This window comes from Galeopterus variegatus, unplaced genomic scaffold, assembly GCF_000696425.1.
Source record: "Galeopterus variegatus unplaced genomic scaffold, G_variegatus-3.0.2 Scaffold1160, whole genome shotgun sequence".
Taxonomy (NCBI): Eukaryota; Metazoa; Chordata; class Mammalia; order Dermoptera; family Cynocephalidae; genus Galeopterus; species Galeopterus variegatus.
Window position 1 is genome coordinate 299,003 of NW_007727271.1, and position 20,700 is coordinate 319,702.

At 43.8% G+C, this 20,700-nt stretch overlaps 1 protein-coding gene across 11 annotated transcripts in view; it reads left to right on the forward strand.

The window, feature by feature from the left end:
* Nucleotides 1-20,700, forward strand: part of SORBS1 (sorbin and SH3 domain containing 1) — a 123,711-nt gene that overhangs the window by 63,803 nt on the left and 39,208 nt on the right. For 5 of the 11 annotated variants that reach the window (XM_008575239.1, XM_008575246.1, XM_008575247.1 and 2 more), the window contains exons 7-11: nucleotides 2,580-2,645; nucleotides 3,194-3,295; nucleotides 7,753-7,802; nucleotides 18,133-18,305; nucleotides 18,800-20,272. In XM_008575239.1, the coding sequence (XP_008573461.1) occupies nucleotides 2,580-2,645; nucleotides 3,194-3,295; nucleotides 7,753-7,802; nucleotides 18,133-18,305; nucleotides 18,800-20,272 (1,864 nt within the window). Of the gene's footprint in view, nucleotides 1-2,482; nucleotides 2,646-3,193; nucleotides 3,296-7,752; nucleotides 7,803-18,132; nucleotides 18,306-18,799; nucleotides 20,273-20,700 lie in introns of those variants that run through there. The other 6 variants (XM_008575240.1, XM_008575241.1, XM_008575242.1 and 3 more) reach the window with 4 other exon arrangements.

Sequence of the window (20,700 nt, forward strand, 5' to 3'; positions counted from 1 at the left end):
AAAGTCTGTACCCTCCTTTCTTCTCTCCTCCCCGAAGCTTTCTCATTTCTTCACCTTTCTCTCCTTTCTTTTTCTGCTGTTCACCATTCAGACATAAGTTAAGTCTACCTCAGGCAGTCTTTTCCACGTGAAAATATTTAACAGTATCCTAACCTTTTCCTTTTCTTCTTTTTCTTAAAACCTGCCCAATTTGTTCATGTAGTTTTGATATATGTAGTTTTCCCCTTCACCCCCCAAAAGACCAGGATTGGTATATGCAACGATAATGCTACACTTTTATCAAGGAAAGCAAAAGCTATTCATTTTAAATTGTGTTTAATAAAGAGTTTATGCCATTGACTTTTGAAATCGCAGAATCCACAAATTTCTAGCTGTCTCCTTATCTGCCAAATAACTAGTTTTATCTGAAATATTAACTTTTAGGAAAAATTATGCAACTTTTTTTTCTAATTAGTTATGATTGGTTTGCTTTACTAAATCTATCATTGCAAACAATTTTTTGTTGACAATAGACAGTATTTCAGTCCCAGCATACATTAAATAGGCTCTATGAATAGCTTGGTAAATTAACACCATTTCTAACTGAAACTGTGGTCTGAGTACCACACAACCACTTCAAGCAATGCTGAGAGCACAGTGCATTTGTATGTTGGAGCCTTCCTATAACTTGAATCCCTATCCCATTGCTTTAACTGACTCTTAAAGACTTAGAGCTGCTTTTCCAAAATGGTGTTTACTCCAAAGCCATGTGCATTCCTTGTACAAACCTCAGAGTCCTTCCAATGGGACTGCTCCGTTTTTCGTAGGTCTTACTTTAAAAGAGAAGGTGTGATAGGAAGAAATTTTTTCCTTTCTTTACCTCTCTTCCTGTCCCTACCACTCTAGACCACAAAAGAATAAGAGACATAAATAAAATGACGTAAACCATGGAAGTTGTCTTGGAAAATTTTTCAGCCATTTAGAAGCAGAATGAAATTAAAACTTGTACCAAATCATGTGGGTCATCGTTTCTCCCCCCACACCAACTCGGAACCACTTCCCTTGTGTAGAATTTTGACACAAGCCATACCCTCAACTTCTTTCTTAACCCTTTCACTTATATCCACCAAAAATGAACTGAAATTTCAGCAAGATCCTGACTGTAATGCCTTTCAGCTCTAATAAGTTGTTGTAGGATAGCAAATAACTCAAGACTTTTAAGGGACCGGGAGAATTATTTAAAACCAATTAAATTTGTAAATGCTCTCTTGGGTTTTTGTTTTTGTTTTTGTTTTTCAGTAAAGAAATAAGTAGAGGTACCATAGTGACATTAAAAAGTCTACTTCCTCAGATGACCAATCCAAGTATATTAAGTGCTAAAGATGAATGATAATTGCTAATACCCCTTACTTTTAAAAAAATGCAAAATATACAGAGGTGACGTTACTGACCTGTTGCTGTCAATGGCGAATGTACCTTAGAATCAGATTACTTTTCATTTGCAGATTCATTACATATTAGCCTTTTCTTCTGTTTTTCCTCTAATTTCTTCAGAAATTGACATGATTCCTATTTGTAACCTCAAGGCAAAATTTCACAACATGAGCCGAGTTGAATGCTTCCATAGAATTGGTTATAATGAAATATGCGCAGTTTTAGGAACTATTAATGATCTCCTGTTTCTCATCTCTCCAGATGTCATTATATAAGAAGTTTCAAATATAAATAGGCAGAAACAAGGAGGTCCACTCGTTGGGAGAGAGATTCCAAAGTTAGAAGTGCCTTGTAACTTCTGTTGTCCTACCCTTAGAACCCCTCCCTTGCTAGACTTACAACAGTCTCTTGGCAGCTTTCTGTCTGAGGAATGCAGCTCTAATTCTAACATGAAGGGTTGAAAGAGAAAGAAAGTAAACTTATAGTCTACTGTTTAAATTCTAAGTTTAAACTGTGTTCTCTAAGGGGGATAGAAGGTGTATCTCTACCACTAGCAGTATTATCAAAGTCTAGTTAAACTGAAAAATGAGGTTTTAACAGTAGTGTAAAATTGTCTCGTGCACTATTTAACACCCATTTTATACGTGGATTTCATTGCCACAAATCACAGGAAGCACATTTACTTCAGCCTACCCTCCACTGGCCAAACCTCTTAATTCACACATTTGTTAACACACACAGAATTTTACTGTGTGGAAGACTGCTTCAAACATATAGAATCTCCAGTGTTGATATGAGTTTAAGAAGAACAATGAGGAATTTAAAAGTTTCAATTTCTGTTCAAATTCATGTTAGTGCTCTTCCCCCCCCCCCCCCCTTTTTTTTTTAGTTTTTCAATATTTAGAATGCAGTGATGGTTTGTTCTTGAGACATAGACATAGAAACAAACTTCCTGGTTAGTGGCTCCAGCTCCCAAGTCCTACAGGTCCCTCTTTGGGACAGGTGGCCTTGTGTCCTTAGGCAGAGTGCCCACTCCCTTGCTTTTGAGTTCACCTTTCTGTGTTGGTAGGTTCTCCTGGTGTGCCCCTCTTTGTTTGAACCAGTCTCCATGTTTGTCTTTATGTCTTTATGCTCATTTCTTCATTTCCTCCTCTGCTTCCCGTCAGCCTCCCAAAAAGATATGGGATTATACTCCTGGAGACTGCTCTATCCTTCCTAGAGAGGATAGAAAGGTAATTCTGCTGTGCCTCCTCCGTTGAACTGTGTGTGTGCTCTCTAGCTTTGGTTAGTGTGAGTGTGTTGTGGGTTTTCTTTTCTTAAATCACTTAAAAAAAAAAAATTGGTGATAACTTTTTTTTGGCTTGGTAATAAAACTATTTAACAGTCTCTAAGACATATACTAATGTTTAGAGGTTTTTAAAGCAGTTACTTATTCTTCTGACATATAGTATTTGTCACAGTCACCATACTCTGAAAAGAGAGAGAAAATAAGTATTTCCTTAAAGGTAGGTGTTTGTGGTATTTATAGTTCTGTTTAGCAAGTAGAATAGATTTTTAAAACTGATTACTTGAGGATTTCTTTTTATATGCCTAATATTGCATTCTCTGTTTTTATGTCTCTAATTTCTAGTGAGCTCTTGTGTATTAGTCATGCCATCTGGCCTTATTAAAGTATAACACTAAAAAAAAAATTCATTTTTTTTTCAAACTTAACCTTTCATTCTCTGTCCCTTTCCTCTAAACTAAAACATTCTTTCCCGTCTTTTCTTTCTTGAACCAGACTAATCTAGAAAAAGATCTCAACCCTTGCCAGACAGAGTTAGAGGCAGATTTAGAAAAAATGGAGACGATTAATAAAGCACCCAGTGCAAACCTGCCACAGGTATTTCCAGGTTTTTCTCATGCCATCAGTTCCTTTTCAAGCTCTGCTTTGTTTTCTTCTTTGTTCTGTGGTTGTTGATGTAGTTGAGGTGACGGATGGTTGTGCTGGTTATTTTAAGCTGCATGGCTTTTGGACTCCTGTTTTAGATTCCTTTCCCCACCCCACCTTCACCCCAGTTAATTTTGCTTGGATTTCTTTGAGCTTGGCATCTTCCTTACAGGAGATTTTTCAAATATATTCAGAGTTGACTGGTGATTTAAACTGCTCCCTTTACCAAATTCTCTTCCTCTGCTTTCAGGGGGCAACACTTTAAGTTCTCTTCCTCTGCCTCTGTGTACCTTCTCTGAATTTTCAGGGAGCTATTTTTGGCAATTTCCTTGTCTTTTTTCCAGCTCTGGGAGATACCAACCTCAGAGACCGTTTTCAAAAAACACAGCAGCAGTGATTTGAGTGTCTGTTCTGTGCATGGCACTGTCAGAGTAGTAGTAGTAGTTATAATTCTAAAGCTCAGAAAGTTCTCAATGAAAAAATGCACTCCAGAGGTCAGACAGCCTCAACACAAACGAGTGTTTGAAACTGAACCTGCATTGATATTGGAGCTGTGTCAGGATGTGGTTAGGGTTAGGGTTAGGGTGAGAGAGAGAGTCCAAGGTAAATGTGGTTCCGAGGGCAAAAAAAACAATAAATGTTCACAAAATGCACTCCAGAGGTCAGACAGCCTCAACACAAACGAGTGTTTGAAACTGAACCTGCATCGATATTGGAGCTGTGTCAGGATGTGGTTAGGGTTAGGGTTAGGGTGAGAGAGAGAGTCCAAGGTAAATGTGGTTCCGAGGGCAAAAAAAAACAATAAATGTTCATTGTTCACAGAATTGTCCCTAGGGCTTCCTGATAAACAAAAGAGATTCTTACAAGGAAAGGATATCTTTAAGACAATAAAAAAGGAATGTGGACATTGCTAAAGAGGATAGGAGGGTCCACAAACCATAGCAGGAAAAGTGGAAGCTGCTAACGGATCCGTGTTGTCCTTAAGCAGAACTAAGATGAGGAGGGTCAGAGCACCAGCATGAATAACTTGGGTGCAAAATGTCATGTGAGTGCCAGAGACTCAACCAGGGAAGGGGTGCAGAAACTGGGGGTTGTGACAGCAGCCAAGGGGGGCTGAGATATGAGAGTCAGAAGCCAAGGTGCTGCAGGCCAATCAAGGGAGTTAGGATTTGTGAATCCAGAGTCACTGGAGGATGAGGGAGGCAGAAGAGTTTTGGGGCAGGCATGGATCCTCCTTCAGAACCTGAAGGGTGCACAGAGGTGGGTCACCATGCACACGCTTGGGATAGATGGGTGAAGAGGCAGCAATAGGGAGTAGGGGGCTGAGTTTCCAACCGGGCTGGAGACTGGAATCAGGTATAGCCACTGTCAAATTGAAGATCCAACATAGGGAGTGATCATACCTAGTTCTGGAGTAAGAACCGTGTCTGCAGGTAAGTCCAAGAATGGGCTGGGATGCAGTTTGGGAGATCCAAGATAGCACGTTTGATCAAAACAAATCAGGGGGGTACTTTTCAAAGTAGTCCAAAATAATAAGCCCAAGGATGGGAGGCCGCTAGAGAACCACTGAACTAACTGCAGCATCCCTGAGGGAAGAGCCTGCTTCCGGTACCTGGAACTCTGCCTGGGACAGGGTGGGCACAAAGAGCATCTGGTGCACAAATGGATCATCTTCATGTTGGCTCAGTTAATTGGTGCCCATTAGCCCTGAATGTGTATGAGACATGCTGGTTCTAAATCAGTACCAAAAGGGACTTTGTCTTCAGGAGCTTAACAGGTCAGTCACACTCATAAAGATCTCTAATAGTGTACACAGCACTGCCTGCTAAGAGCTGAGTGAATGGTCAGGGCTCTAAGTGCCAGGAGCGAGATCTTGTGGAAGATCAGGAAATACTTCTCAAAGGAGTTAGCCAAGATCTTAAAGGGTGGATGGAACTTAGATACCTGGTAAAAGTGGGGGGTATCCGTTTGAGGCATCATGAAAGCATTAGAAAGAGCACTGAAGTACACATGTTTAAGGTGTATTTAAGGAAGACGAGTTAAGCTGGAATAGGAAATTGGTAGTGGGAATAGTCGGAGGTAGGTTTGGGAAAAAGGGTTGACCTTGGATTGTAGAGGCTCAGAAAATATGGCTAAGGAGTAGATGGGTTTTGCCCTCAGACCAGTGATGTGATTTGGAAAGTGTTTTAGGAAGATTAGTGTCATTGCTCTAGAGCGGTTGGATTGGAGGGAGAAGGAAACTGGAGTCTCAGGGGGCACAGGGGCTGTGGTAGTGTTCTGGGCGTGTAGCAGTGAGAACCCATGCTGTGGTGCACCAGCATGAGAGGAAGGTAGCTGTGAGAGAGATCACCAGGGAAATTACAGTGGGGCATTTTGACTAATTGGTGCAAAGAAAAAAGAATTGGTGTGTGGGATGGAGACAAAGACAACTTTAGGGTTTTAGCCAGGCAGCTGGAAAGAATGAGGACATAAGCACATCATGTAAGAAAGCTGGGAAGAAAATCAGTGCAGAGGCAAGATGAGGGAGTTAGTTTTAGGTAATTGACATTTGCACTGTTGTTTGGGTGTCATATAGTAGACAGTGGAAGTACAGGACGAGGTCTCATGAAAGAAGCAAGGGCTTAAGAATTCGATTGGAGTCACCTGAAGAAGGGTGGTGCTTGAAGTCTTGGGAGCAGATGTAGATGAAAGATTGAAAAGGGAATCATGTTGATAGAAAGGCTGAGAGCTCAACAGCTGCCCGTTGGGATGTTAGATGACCTGGGAAAGGAGAAGGGGGCGTTGGAGAAAGAATAGTTCAGAGAGGTAGGGAGAAAAGCAAATGATGAAGCCAGAGGAGAAAGTATGAGAACTGCCTAGTTCTCCAGAGAAGTCTAGAAAGATGGACTCCAAGGAAAGGTCAATGGATTTGGAAACTAAGGGTTTCTAAAGACTTTGGAGGTTGCTGGGTGAGTAGCTGATGGGAGTTTGAATGTGTGGCAGAGAATCAGGTGGTTATGCAGGGGTGCAGCACTGATTGAGAAGATGTGATCAAGGGAGGAAGGGAGAGAGGGAGGGAAGGAAGAAAGGGTATGTTCCCACAGGACTCTGCAGGGTCATGCAAGAATTTTTCCAAGATGGAGACCAGGACAAGGTCTTCGAGGGTAGAAGACCAGAATGGGACAGATGCCAAGACATAGGAGACTCAAAGAGGACAGATGGGCAAGACCAGTGTAACTGAAAGGGCTGGAGGATGAACATGGAGTTAAGAGCAGGTGCCCTCTCTGAAGAATAATGTGGGTGGGGTAGAGTCCTCATCCTGGGGCAGAGGTGCCCCCAGAATTGAAAGGACCCCCATCCCAACAGGTTGAGGGTGGATGTTTCAGTAGGCAGAGAGCCAGGTGGGTGAGCCCCTGATGAGGGTTGCCTTCCCTCTTTCATAATCTCTTCCTTCCTCTTTCTCTCCTTTCCCCGAATGTCTGTTCCCTAGATAGCTTGTTTTCTTTAAAATGGTCATTATTAGAGAAACGGTCATTATTAAAAATAGGTGTACCATTATAAGTTAACTTTTGTATTGATTTTTTTCAGCTACCACATTATTTTTAAAAACAAACATGCGAGAGTACTTTAAAAAGTTTGTGGAAAAATAGAATAAATAGAATGAATCTGTCTATGAACTTTTTGAAGTACCCTCCTACTGAACCCTTTGCATTCTTCTCTCCAAGACAACAGAAATCTCAAACTACATAATGTTGCTTTTTCTCTGCATGTAGCTCTTGGTTGTTGTCTTCCTTTTGTGTGGCGGCCTGTAATGTTATAAAGCATTCCCCCATTCGTGCTGAAGTGGTCATCAATAGATTTTGTGAAATTGCATTTCTCCCCATTTCCACACTTCTGTGTCTGCAGGCGTAAACAAATTATCTAAATACATACAGTATGTGGTCTTTTAAAATGCACTTTTCTATATTCTGTGCTTAAAGTGTTGGGTAAGCCTTTCTCTGGATGCGGCATTTGGGGCGCATGAAGGGGTCTGCAGGGGGCTCAGCAGGGGCCTCAGGGCTGGGGGGAAGCTGGTGAAGGGTGTGCTATCTGTGTCACAGTGCATGTTGGCCCAGTGTTGGGTCTGGGGCTGAAGATACACCTGAGCCAGAGGCCATCTCCTGATCCACCCAGACAGCCTTGGCTGCATCTACTGGAAGGCAAAAGACTAAAGAGTAGGAGCCCACCTGCCCAGAAATTCTCTTCCCAAAGGAACAGCACCGCCCTCCACCAGCACTGAAAACCTTTCCATCCAGATTCCCTGCCATCCTTCTCTAAATTAGGAAAAGAAATGACTTCTCTCTTTTTCCCCTTAGCTTGAAACATCTGAGTCAAAATAAATCATCTACATTCTTTTTTTTCTTTTTTTTTTTTTGTTTTGACATTTACAGAGCTCAGCAGTCAGCCCCACTCCGGAAATTTCTTCAGAGCCTCCTGGATAGTAAGTTGCCACTCCACTTTGTTTACATGGCTTAATATGTCAGAAATGGAAAGAGAGAGGCTTGTGTTTTAGACCCAAGGTGTGTTATATTTGTATCAGTCTAGTGGCTTTGAATGATGTGCAGTTTGATACGTAGCAGTCTAATTATAGATTTCAAATTATTCTTCTGTTCTTTCCTCTTTAAAATTAATTTTGTGATGATGCATATTACCTTTGATAAGCCTTTCCCCATGTTGACATCTTTACCTTTAGAATATGAGTTTATTTGTCTAAGTTTAGAATCAAAGTTCTCATTTACTTGTTCTCAGCTGGAGGTGTGTTTGTGACTGAGACAGGCTACATCTGGGATAAAGATGGGGGAGGGTTGGTGGGGTTGAGTCCTCAGACTGGACCTGTCATGGGGGAAGGTGGGGTCCAGGTCGGGCTGGCTTCCCTGACTCTCTCAGAAATGTGGATTTGTACCACACATTAGTTCTTGGCCTCTGTTTCCGTGGTGCATGCATGCCTCCTAACTCCAAGGGGCAGCCACAGCCTCCTTTCCCCTCCCTCAAACCATAGTGGATCCTCCAGCAGATTGCCTTTCTCAATACTTTGCTATACAGTTATTATCCCACTCAAAAATGCTCAGTGCTTCCCCCCCAGCCCACCCCATTACATACATGGCAAATAGCAAACATTTTAGCTCTTATAGATAGGCCCTAACTGAGCCTTTCTATACCCAGTCTCCTGGTATTGCCTCTTATGGCCCTTACATCTGTGACCATATACCTGAATTATACTCCTGTGTTTTTATAATTGCCAGTAAGCACAATCTCCATAGTGCCTGGTGCAGCCAATACATTTGGGAAATGAGCTTGTTCTGGCAGGAGCATTTCTTTACCTTTTCACCATCATATCTGTATCTCATTCTTTGAAATATGATGAGGAGGAAAGGCACAACTACTGTCTGCTCTATTTGGGTTGGTAAGTTCACAGTGAGCAAAATGGATTTTTTTGACAAGTGTTACAGTCACTTGGGCATGTGCTATCTACCTTGCAGGAAAAGTCAGTCAGCTTGTATTTGAGTATTTCAGTGGAAAAACGGAAAAAGCATAATCCTTTTAGGGTAGTGTTCAAAAGCTCTAACTAGATCTATTATGTTAATTTTTCTCTAAATATGTGTGCTTCATGACGAATATGCCCAGGACATAAGAAATTGGGAAGATGTGTTAAGACAGCAGCTAGAGGAAAAGTTACCTGCCTTAGAGGACAGTTCTCGCCTTGGAGAAGGCTAGGTATAGTCTCTTGCACCCACTTTGGGATTGGTAATCAAGCTACCAGTATGACAGAGAGTCTTCAGGGCTTAGTTGTAGCATTGGGACCTCCTCCCCTTTCTCTCTCTATTTGGGCTCTGAGTTTCACTCTCTTTTAAAGAGCTTCCAGTTGAGCTGTGCCTTCAGCTCTAAAAGTGACAACAAGTCACCCATCCTCTACGTCCCAGAGATGTGCTTTCAGAGGTGAAACCCCCTAGATGACCTTAGGCTATCTGCAGATAAAGGGCTTCCTCAAGGCAACAGCTCCCAGCAAACTCTTTAGTCCCCAAGACCACATGTTTGTTGTCAGCTTGCCACCGTTTGTGTCTTGACTGCCCATGTTAACCATGCTGCCTGGTCACCCCTGCCTCCACCTCCTCACCCCACATCTCCCTGAAATGCACAAGGCAGAAAAGGCTGCTTCAGGCAACCAGGTAAGTGAATTCCTTGGCTCTACTGGGTCTAAGACATTATGCTAGGTATTATAATAGGAATGGGGATCTGGTCTCTTAACAGTTTTGAAATGCACAAGGCAGAAAAGGCTGCTTCAGGCAACCAGGTAAGTGAATTCCTTGGCTCTACCGGGTCTAAGACATTATGCTAGGTATTATAATAGGAATGGGGATCTGGTCTCTTAACAGTTTTGGGGACAAAACACACATATAAGTAAGTGTTAGTACATGAAAAGGCAAAGTGGCAAATGTAGACTATAAAGGTTAAGAGTGTTAAGAAGAGGAAGCACCTACCACGAGCATTCAGGGCTAGGAGCACAGATCTTGAGTAAAGTAATTTTAGTGATTTATTGAGCATCTACTATGTGCCACATCCTATGCTTAGCATTTTATCCACCTTAATCTCTTTAATCCTCTGAACATCCCAGGCCCAGGTGTTATTTCTACTCCCATTGTATAGGTGAGGAAACAGGCACATCGAGGCAGTGTAATGCTAAGAAGGTTCTACAGCTGGCAAGTGGCAGAGCTGTCCAGAGCAGGAACAATGAAGTTCTAGACCAGGGGACTGGTGTCAGCAGTAAACTGTCACCTGCACCATACTGATTCAGACTTTGGTAGTGAATTAGCAGAAAGCATACTAAAGTTTAATGTTTTTGATCTACTAAAAATAATTTAAGCAACTATTTGTAATATTGGATTGGCAGGGTTGAGGAGGACTAATGTAAACTGCTTAAAAGAGCAAATTGTTTTCAGACCCTCTCATCGTATATATTGATGTGTTAATTTACCAAGTATTTTATCTATATCATTGAAATACGTCTCCAAAGACCTCTGTTTTTCAGTCATAGCTCTATGAGCTATTTCATAGCTCTCATGAAATACTTGGCAGGAATAGGTGAGTTTTTCCTCCTGCTATTCTATCATTTGGGGATTTTTCAGTAAACGGGCTTGGTTTTCTCCCAGTTTGTCCAAATGAGTAAGATTTTTTCATATTTGGAATTGGTGAATAACCAGCCCAAGTGGGTGCCTGACACAAAGGAAAGTGTACACCAAATGTTTGCTGAATAAGTGAATGGATCTAGAAATCTTGATGAACTGGAATAACTCGCTTAGCACCAAGGCGGGCAACTTGAGAAGTGGCCGTGGCCCCTTTCACTGGATGGGCAGGAATGCTGTGTTGAAGAAACACGGGGCAGGACTTGCCCTAACCCAGGGAATGAAGATGGAGGAATCACAAATGGCCCACGTTCTGTTTCTTGGCAACTGGAGAAGTGATGGTGGTGTTTTAAATCTACTTTCATATCTTGAACAGACTGCAATTTAGAATTTAATTAATTAACATTGCTTATATATCACAATATTAAAAGAACCTGGTAACAGAAAGGAAGAAATTCACCCATAGTTCCAATACCCTAATATAACTACCAGTCCTTGCCCTCAAAATATATTTTTTATAGTTACCATCACAGTGTCTATCCAATTTTGTATTTTATTTCCCTAGCATTATCAGGTCTGTAAATCACTAGTACAAACTACTTACTGATGATTTTCCATCATCGCTTAGCATTTCAGCATTGATTAGCACTCACGCTGTTTGCCTAACCTAAGAGCTTTACTGTGTTTGGCCAGTAGGTGGCACTCAAGAACAAGTTGCTCACTCAGGTGGTGATGGTAAAACAGAGAGAACACTTCTTTCCTTTAATCTGAATTAAGTACGAAACACAAATCATAACCTGAAGCATTATATGAAACACCAGAGATTCCCCTGGGCCTTACAAATATGTTAGGAATCTGTGCATGTAGGTATTCAATTATATAGAATCATTGTTTTTCCTAATATTTATTGAACAGCCATGCATGCAAAGATTAATAAGATAAACTGCCTGCCTTCAAGGGGTTCAGAGGGTAACAGGAGAAACAGACTTGTAAATAACCAGAATCCAGTGTGGTAACTGCAATGATGGGACCCGGAGGGAGTGAGCATCTCTTGCTTCGTGGAGGAGGAAAGGTCAAGGAAGCTTTATAGAGGAGCTGCAAATAAAATGTGAATAACAATGACATTATATGTACATAAAAATAATTTTTTCATGCAGTACGAATGATGAAACATCTAGAGGATTGTCTAGACTCCCTCCCCCAAAGTCAGTTAACCACAGTTACTTTTTTTCCTTCCTGAAATCATCAAATGGGTTTGAACAGTGAATATAATCTCCGTGAGGCTAGAATTTTTTGTGTTCAGTTCCCTGTTGAATCTCCACCTGGGAGAGTGATTGATGCTTAGTAGGTGCTCAGTTAATATTTGTTGACCAAATAAATGAGCAGTGGATTGATATGATGAGATCTTTTCTAGAAATGTCACCAGCAGTGATTTGCAGAGATTATTGGAGGGAGTCAGAACTGGAGGCTGGGGGAGTGATGGTGTGTTTGTCGCAGGGTTGTAGGTGAGTGGTGGTGAGGCAGTGACCAAGGAAGTAGAGAGTGAAGGGACTGATAAGAGCTGTATCAAGGACAGGGAAGAAGAAGGGCCTGGTGACTGATTAGGTATTGAGGAGCAAGGAGAGGGAGGGAACTGATCCCCTGGGCTTTCTGGCGTAGGTGATTAGAGGTGGAGGAACAGAGCTGGGTTTGGTTTGGGAGATATTGGGTTTAAGATGCCTGAGGAACATCAAGGTAGAGAGGTCTAGAAGGCAGTTGAATGTATGCATGTGTCTGGAGCTTAAAAGAAAGGTCTGTATAAATTTGCAGGTGGATTTCTTGGACATTCTTACCATGCCTATTAGTTTTACAGATGAAAGAAACTGAGGCTGAGAGAAACAGACTGATTTGCAAGTTATTAAACAGCAGGTTTGCTTCAGGTGATCCACATTCCTCTTTGGAGTTGGGCTGGAATCCCAGCCTTCCAGAACCCTGTCCACTGCCTCCAGAGCCAGCCTGTTAGCACAGTTGGAAACACTTGGCCCAACGATGATTGCCCTGTTCTCTCACTTTATTCCTCCAGTGAGTGTGTTTTTGTTGAATCCTCTTGAAACTCAGCAGCCAGCTCCGCATCTTAGCCAGAGGCTGAATTCTCTTGGCTTGTTCTTTCTGATCTAAAATCTGGCTCAATCCAGGCTACTCAGAGCTGAGCTTTTGAGTTTAACTTGTTAAGTAATCAGTAGTTCCTAATCCTGATTGGACCTTTCTCAATCAACTGGGAGTATGGCTTCTTCTCTCATTCTCTCTAATCTACTTGGACACAGAAAGGACCCAATGACTNTGATTTTCCATCATCGCTTAGCATTTCAGCATTGATTAGCACTCACGCTGTTTGCCTAACCTAAGAGCTTTACTGTGTTTGGCCAGTAGGTGGCACTCAAGAACAAGTTGCTCACTCAGGTGGTGATGGTAAAACAGAGAGAACACTTCTTTCCTTTAATCTGAATTAAGTACGAAACACAAATCATAACCTGAAGCATTATATGAAACACCAGAGATTCCCCTGGGCCTTACAAATATGTTAGGAATCTGTGCATGTAGGTATTCAATTATATAGAATCATTGTTTTTCCTAATATTTATTGAACAGCCATGCATGCAAAGATTAATAAGATAAACTGCCTGCCTTCAAGGGGTTCAGAGGGTAACAGGAGAAACAGACTTGTAAATAACCAGAATCCAGTGTGGTAACTGCAATGATGGGACCCGGAGGGAGTGAGCATCTCTTGCTTCGTGGAGGAGGAAAGGTCAAGGAAGCTTTATAGAGGAGCTGCAAATAAAATGTGAATAACAATGACATTATATGTACATAAAAATAATTTTTTCATGCAGTACGAATGATGAAACATCTAGAGGATTGTCTAGACTCCCTCCCCCAAAGTCAGTTAACCACAGTTACTTTTTTTCCTTCCTGAAATCATCAAATGGGTTTGAACAGTGAATATAATCTCCGTGAGGCTAGAATTTTTTGTGTTCAGTTCCCTGTTGAATCTCCACCTGGGAGAGTGATTGATGCTTAGTAGGTGCTCAGTTAATATTTGTTGACCAAATAAATGAGCAGTGGATTGATATGATGAGATCTTTTCTAGAAATGTCACCAGCAGTGATTTGCAGAGATTATTGGAGGGAGTCAGAACTGGAGGCTGGGGGAGTGATGGTGTGTTTGTCGCAGGGTTGTAGGTGAGTGGTGGTGAGGCAGTGACCAAGGAAGTAGAGAGTGAAGGGACTGATAAGAGCTGTATCAAGGACAGGGAAGAAGAAGGGCCTGGTGACTGATTAGGTATTGAGGAGCAAGGAGAGGGAGGGAACTGATCCCCTGGGCTTTCTGGCGTAGGTGATTAGAGGTGGAGGAACAGAGCTGGGTTTGGTTTGGGAGATATTGGGTTTAAGATGCCTGAGGAACATCAAGGTAGAGAGGTCTAGAAGGCAGTTGAATGTATGCATGTGTCTGGAGCTTAAAAGAAAGGTCTGTATAAATTTGCAGGTGGATTTCTTGGACATTCTTACCATGCCTATTAGTTTTACAGATGAAAGAAACTGAGGCTGAGAGAAACAGACTGGTCTGCAAGTTATTAAACAGCAGGTTTGCTTCAGGTGATCCACATTCCTCTTTGGAGTTGGGCTGGAATCCCAGCCTTCCAGAACCCTGTCCACTGCCTCCAGAGCCAGCCTGGTTTGCAAGTTATTAAACAGCAGGTTTGCTTCAGGTGATCCACATTCCTCGTTGGAGTTGGGCTGGAATCCCAGCCTTCCAGAACCCTGTCCACTGCCTCCAGAGCCAGCCTGTTAGCACAGTTGGAAACACTTGGCCCAACGATGATTGCCCTGTTCTCTCACTTTATTCCTCCAGTGAGTGTGTTTTTGTTGAATCCTCTTGAAACTCAGCAGCCAGCTCCGCATCTTAGCCAGAGGCTGAATTCTCTTGGCTTGTTCTTTCTGATCTAAAATCTGGCTCAATCCAGGCTACTCAGAGCTGAGCTTTTGAGTTTAACTTGTTAAGTAATCAGTAGTTCCTAATCCTGATTGGACCTTTCTCAATCAACTGGGAGTATGGCTTCTTCTCTCATTCTCTCTAATCTACTTGGACACAGAAAGGACCCAATGACTCTGTCACCTTGGTGAATGCCTTCAACACTGGTCCTCAGTTTCTCCTTTTGTATAGTGGGACAAATGAAGAGCCGATGGAGATGATACGTTTAAAAACATTGTTCTAAAGCTCTTGGATAGTAGTTTTTAAACAAGGAGCGCCTTAGTTACAAAATGCTACACATCTGGAAAAAGCATGTTTTGTTAGCTTTGGTATCAGAAAGAAAACAATTGGCTGTAGCAAATTCATTCTGAGAGGTTTCCTGAGTGCTGGTTTGTTGTCTTGGTGGGAAGCAGGAAAACGTGGTGATAATGGGTGGAAAAAAGCCAGAGCGTGGGGTGGCTAGGGTGGGGTGAGTCCTGACAGCAGGTGAAACAGAGCAAGTGTGAGGTCAGGCAGCCACTGATGACCAAGAGTCATGACAGAACAAAGTTAAGAGGAACTTGGGAAGATAGTTGGAAGTTCTGACCAAGGCTGAGGCAATTCAGTGGCAGCAGGAGCAGCAGGATGGAAGCTGCTGTGAAAGTCACTCTTAAGAGAAAAACCTTAGTCAAATTAAATTTAGCAGAGTTTATTTGTGCAAAGAAGGATTCATGAGTTGGGTGGCCCTCAGAACCAGGAGAGGTTCAGAGGTATCCACCCAGCAACTGGGCAGGCAGTATTTATAGACAGAAAAATGAGGTGATGTACAGAAACAGCTTGACTGGTGACAGCTCAGAATTTGCCTTATTCTTGCAAGGTGTGATGAGGCTTTTGCCTCATATGGACGTGGTCTGATTAGTTGGCAGCCTGTGATTGGCTCAGCTGCTATAATTGGCTGAGACTCATTTACTTTTTATAAGAATGTACTCTTAGTATGGAGGCAGCCTCAGACCAAATCTATTATAATGTAACGCTCTCCAGGGCCCAGGGAGGTGTGGTAGCCCCAAACCAAGGCGGGTGGGGCTTTAGAGGCCATCCCTTCACAAAATGAACCTCAGTCACCACAGCTGTTGGTCAGCAAGGATAAAGGACATCTATACAGATGCTCTTCAACTTACGATGGGGTTACATCTTGATAAACGTATCGCAGAGTTGAAAAATTGTAGGTCAAACCCTCCTAAGTTGGGTACTGTGTACATGGATCTTTTTGTAGTTGGGGTTACACAAAAGAGAAACATGAGGTTAAACTGAAGGGCAAAATCAGAAAATACAACCAAAGGGAAGAAGATGGACCATGAGTAGGAAATTTAGAAAAGGGACAGATGCATTTTTAATTGGGAAATTCAAAGTTAAAGCCCGCTTAGATGGGCTTATATTTACTTATGTTGGCATATAGTGCCACAGGCTTGCAAGCCACCTACAGGGGTTCCCCAGCTCTCTAGCAGGAATTGACAGCTTTTATCAATCAAAACCTGGGACTATGTCTGCGAGCGCCCCCTGCAGGTAGAAGTGGGCAGGCAAAAGATGCATTTGGTGACAGCCCACGTCCCTCCGCCTGGCCCCTGAGCCGGGGAAAGCCAAACCTTTATCTCTGGGGGTAGGAGTGGTACCTTCAGGCAGTGGCGAGGAGCCCGCGGAAGCCTGGGTTGTCCCAATTCCCTGCAGTCTTACTCTTTCCACCACTGTGGTGATACGCCATCATGTATGCCAATTTTACTTTCAGAAGATGCAACCTTTCATTTAATCACCGTGTGTGACATTGCTGATGTCAGGAGCTAGCCTGAAGTAAATTTTATATTCTTATATTTGTGGAAGAATTTCTAATAACAATTTCACAAATCAAAACATTCTTAATTAGATCGTGTATGCTAATTTTACTCTTAGGAAATAGGACCTTTTATTCATTCAACAAATCTTTATTGAATGTACTTAAGGACCCAAAGTCTAGTGGGCAGATAAGGGCGTGGTCTGGGGGAAAGAAGCTGGCACCATCTCACGCCTCCCGGAGGTTTCTCGCCATGAGGCACACACCTGGAAACTGCTCTCACTTCATTTGCGTGCTCTTATGTTTTCAGCGTTGAGAGATCCCCAGTAATGTTTTTCTGTCTGGGCTGAGGAAAGGGGGGAAGCATTTGGTCCCCTCACCGAGGCCACAGAGTATGAGGTACCTGGGAGAGCCTTGCCCCTTCTCCAATACCCCCCCCCCCCCCCCCCCCCCCCGCTAGGTCCCCTTAAATAGAGCGTGTAAAGCCCTTAGCCAGTGGTGGGCCGCTGGTGAGGGCTCAGTTAAGTGGCAGCGCCTGTGATGGACGTGACCGGAGGTTCAAGCTCTAGCTCTGCCATTCTGCTTTGACAAGTTATACCAAATCTCTCTGTGCCTCATTTCCTCATCTGAAAAATGACAGAAGTGGGATTGTCGGTGAGGATTAAAGAGAGAATGATCATCAGGACTTAGCACAGTGCCTCCCATATAGGATGTCTTGCCCAGTGGTGTGTAGAGTAGTTATTGCCATGATTGTCTGTGACCATGGGACTCAGGCAGGGGCTGTGCACAGAAGGAAAGGCCAGCTTTATGGAGTGTAAAAAATGCCATCATTGATGGATAGGTAGAGGGAAAGCTAGATGGCTAGAGGGTGGTGAAGCAAGTGCAGATCTTCAGCTGAAAAATCTGTATTCATACTGGTAAACTTAATTCAGTAGAATTAAAGGCAGCCTAACAGAATCCTGTGTACAGTACTTTTGTGGGTAAGGAATCGTTCACTTATCCAGGCAGAGAGCGTGTGTGTGCATGCGCATGTGTCTGTGGGTGCAGGCATGGAGAAGTGGGCTCAGGGGAAGGGAAGGGCTGAGAGAGTAAATACGCTTAATTTTTTTCTGTGCCCCACCTCATTCCAAAAAGGATTTGTGGTAACTTGCAAAAATACCTAGATTTTAACAAGATAAAAATAAATGAAGGATTTAAATGAGCAGTAGTTTATGCTCATAATACATGTCATAAGGTTCTGAACACAAACTTGAAAGAAGTGAGTGCAAAATTTGGCTGTGATAAGATCACTGAGAATCTCAGGTTCCAATTTCACTTGGTTGTTGATTTTCCTGGAGAACCAAGACAGTTGGGCTGCTTCCTTTCATTGCTGATTTTAATATTCAAGCAGCCAAAGCGCTTATGAAGGATAACCCAGGAAAATAATCCAAGTAGTGGACTTGAAACAGCCAACATTGGCTGGGCACATGTCAGAGGCTCCATTTATGTTCTCGACTACACCATCTTGTGTGTGGCCACTTGGTTCCTCCTCCCCCCTGCCCTCCTTTCCTAGGAAGTGTTTTATTCTTTTAAATCACAGATGCAGTCATCCTAACTAGAATACATTGCTGTTTGGATGAGATTTCTGAGCATTCAGGGTCCATGGGCCTGTCTTATTTGTAGAAATGTGTGTCTAAATAGGAATGCTTAGAAAGGATAGTGCTTGATTAGGATGCTAGGAGGTATGTTTCCCATCCTCATTAGGTAATGTGTTTTTTTTGAAAAATGCTAAGAAATGCTAACTTCTATTCTTATCTTTTTTCCCTCCCTCTTCTCTTTTAAAATTACCTCGTTGATAGTGTATATTCTTCCAACTTCCATGCAGTGAAGAGGGAATCAGATGGGGCTCCTGGGGATCTCACTAGCTTGGAGAATGAGAGGCAAATTTATAAAAGTGTCTTGGAAGGTGGTGACATCCCTCTTCAGGGCCTGAGTGGGCTCAAGCGACCCTCCAGCTCAGCTTCCACTAAAGGTAATTAACTGGGTGAAGCCTGTAGGCCTCCTGTCTCCCATACACACCAGTTAACTGAATGTTGGCAGTGGGTGAAGCTCCAGCAACTGGGATAAGTTCTGCCTTGTTCAGGGCCATGTCCAGGCCTTGGAACCCTCTAAGGCCCCTCCCCTGTTTTCTCACCGGCCATTTTTCTTTCTGGTGTTAATAGTTTCCCTCCCTTTGAACCCCCACCCTTTCTCTCCTTGAAGCATCTTTCTCTCTTTTTTGTTCTAATTCCTTTTTTTTTAGAAATTAGCTGAGCTTTAGCCTCTCCTAACTCTAGCAGGGTGGCCATTTTTTTCATTGCATCTTTGCACCTGCTTTGCAGCACAGATTATTTTGCTTCCGGACATCGACTGGAAAATTTTTAAGAGCCCTTATGACAAATGAGCATGTTACCTCTCCTTTTATTTTTTAGCAGCTTTCAGCTTTAACCTAATGGGTCTGTTTATTTTATTCTGCATGCTTACCAGTGGATCGTAAAGGTGGGAATGCTCACATGATTTCTTCATCTTCGGTTCATAGCCGAATGTTTAACACTAGCAATGCGTTAGGCCCTGTGTGTAAGCACAAGAAGCCCCTGTCAGCTGCGAAAGCCTGCATTTCAGAAATCCTTCCTTCCAAATTCAAACCCAGGCTCTCTGCTCCCAGTGCTCTTTTTCAGGAACAGAAGAGTGTCCTGTTGCCCTCAGAGAAGGCTCAGAGCTATGAGAACCTTTGTGTTTCAGTTTCTCTGAATGATTCTAAAAGAGGACTCCCCCTCCAAGTGGGGGGGAGCATTGAAAACCTGCTCATGCGCTCCCGGCGGGATTATGACAGCAAGTCGAGCAGCACCATGAGCCTCCAGGAGTATGGCACCAGCACCAGGAGGCCCTGCCCTCTCTTGAGAAAAGCTGGTATGCAGTTTACCATGTTCTACCGGGACATGCACCAGATCAACCGAGCTGGCCTCTTTCTGGGATCCATCTCCTCCTCCAGTGTGCGGGATCTTGCCTCCCACTTTGAGAGGAGCAGCCTGGCATTGGCCAGGGCCGAGCTGGGCCCCAGCCAGGAGGGCTCAGAGCACATCCCCAAGCACACTGTCTCCTCCCGCATCACCGCTTTTGAGCAGCTGATTCAGCGGTCCCGGTCCATGCCGTCCCTGGACCTATCCGGCAGGCTGAGCAAGTCCCCCACACCTGTGCTGTCCCAGAGTTGCCTGACCTCAGCCCGCTCAGCTGAATCCCTCCTTGAGTCAACCAAGCTCCATCCCAGGGAGGTGGATGGGATGAGCTCCAGCAGGGTCTACGCCTCCCCAACGTGTAGCAATATGGCAGACCACACCTTGGGCTTCAGAGGCCTTGTGCCTTCTGAGCCCCTCTCCACCTGCTCTGATGAGCTAGACCACTGTTCGAACGTGTCCAATGACAGCAGAGAGGGCGGTGGCAGCAGTGTTCATGGGGACTTCCCCAAACATCGCCTCAACAAGTGTAAGGGCACCTGCCCAGCCTCGTACACACGCTTTACCACCATTCGGAAGCATGAGCAGCAGACTTCGAGACAGCCCGAGTGGCGCCCAGAGTCCAGAGGGGACAAGAGCACCCTCCTCAGGAACATCTACCTAATGAGTCCCCTCCCTTTTCGGTTGAAAAAGCCCCTCCAACACTATACCCGGCAGTCTCCCCCTGGTGACTGCTCAGGCCTCCCCATGGGCCAGAAGCCAGACCTCCCCAGTCAGCCCCATCAGGACCAGCCCCTCTCTGGGGGGAAGCCCCTGGTTCCCACACGCCTGTCTTCCCGACACACCATGGCCAGGCTTAGCCGCAGCTCAGATTCTCTTCAAGGGAGACACATGGGCCCGGAGGATTGCCCAAGGGCCGTTAATAATGAGAACTCTGTGCCATACTCAGACCATGACCTGGACAGGAACAACAACCCACAAAGTGAACGGGTGCCATCACGCGGAGGTGGCGTCTTGTGTGTCTGGCCAGTCTCACCTCCCTGCCTCTCCTCTGCTTGCTTTGTCCCCACTCCCATGTGCCCCTGGTGCTCATTTTTTGGTCTGTCTTTGTTTTCTGTTTGTTTTGCTTGGCAATTAATCATGGCTCCTAGTGGCTGCACTTCTTTAAAAACAAAGCCCCCATACCATTTAGACTAATCACCAAACTGTGTTTTGAAAGAAAAATTGGCCGTTTAGCTCATCTGAGAAATGTGTTCATTTGAACTCTTGAACCTCTTGCTGTTGCACCAGTCTGGATGCACCTGTGGTTTTTGAGAGGCAGCCTCTCCCAGTGGCCGTGTGTGTGTGTGTGAGAGAGAGAGAGAGAGAGTGTGCAGTGTGTCGCTCTGAGATCCTGCATGCCTCTTTGTGGGGATACCTATCAAAGAAAGTTCT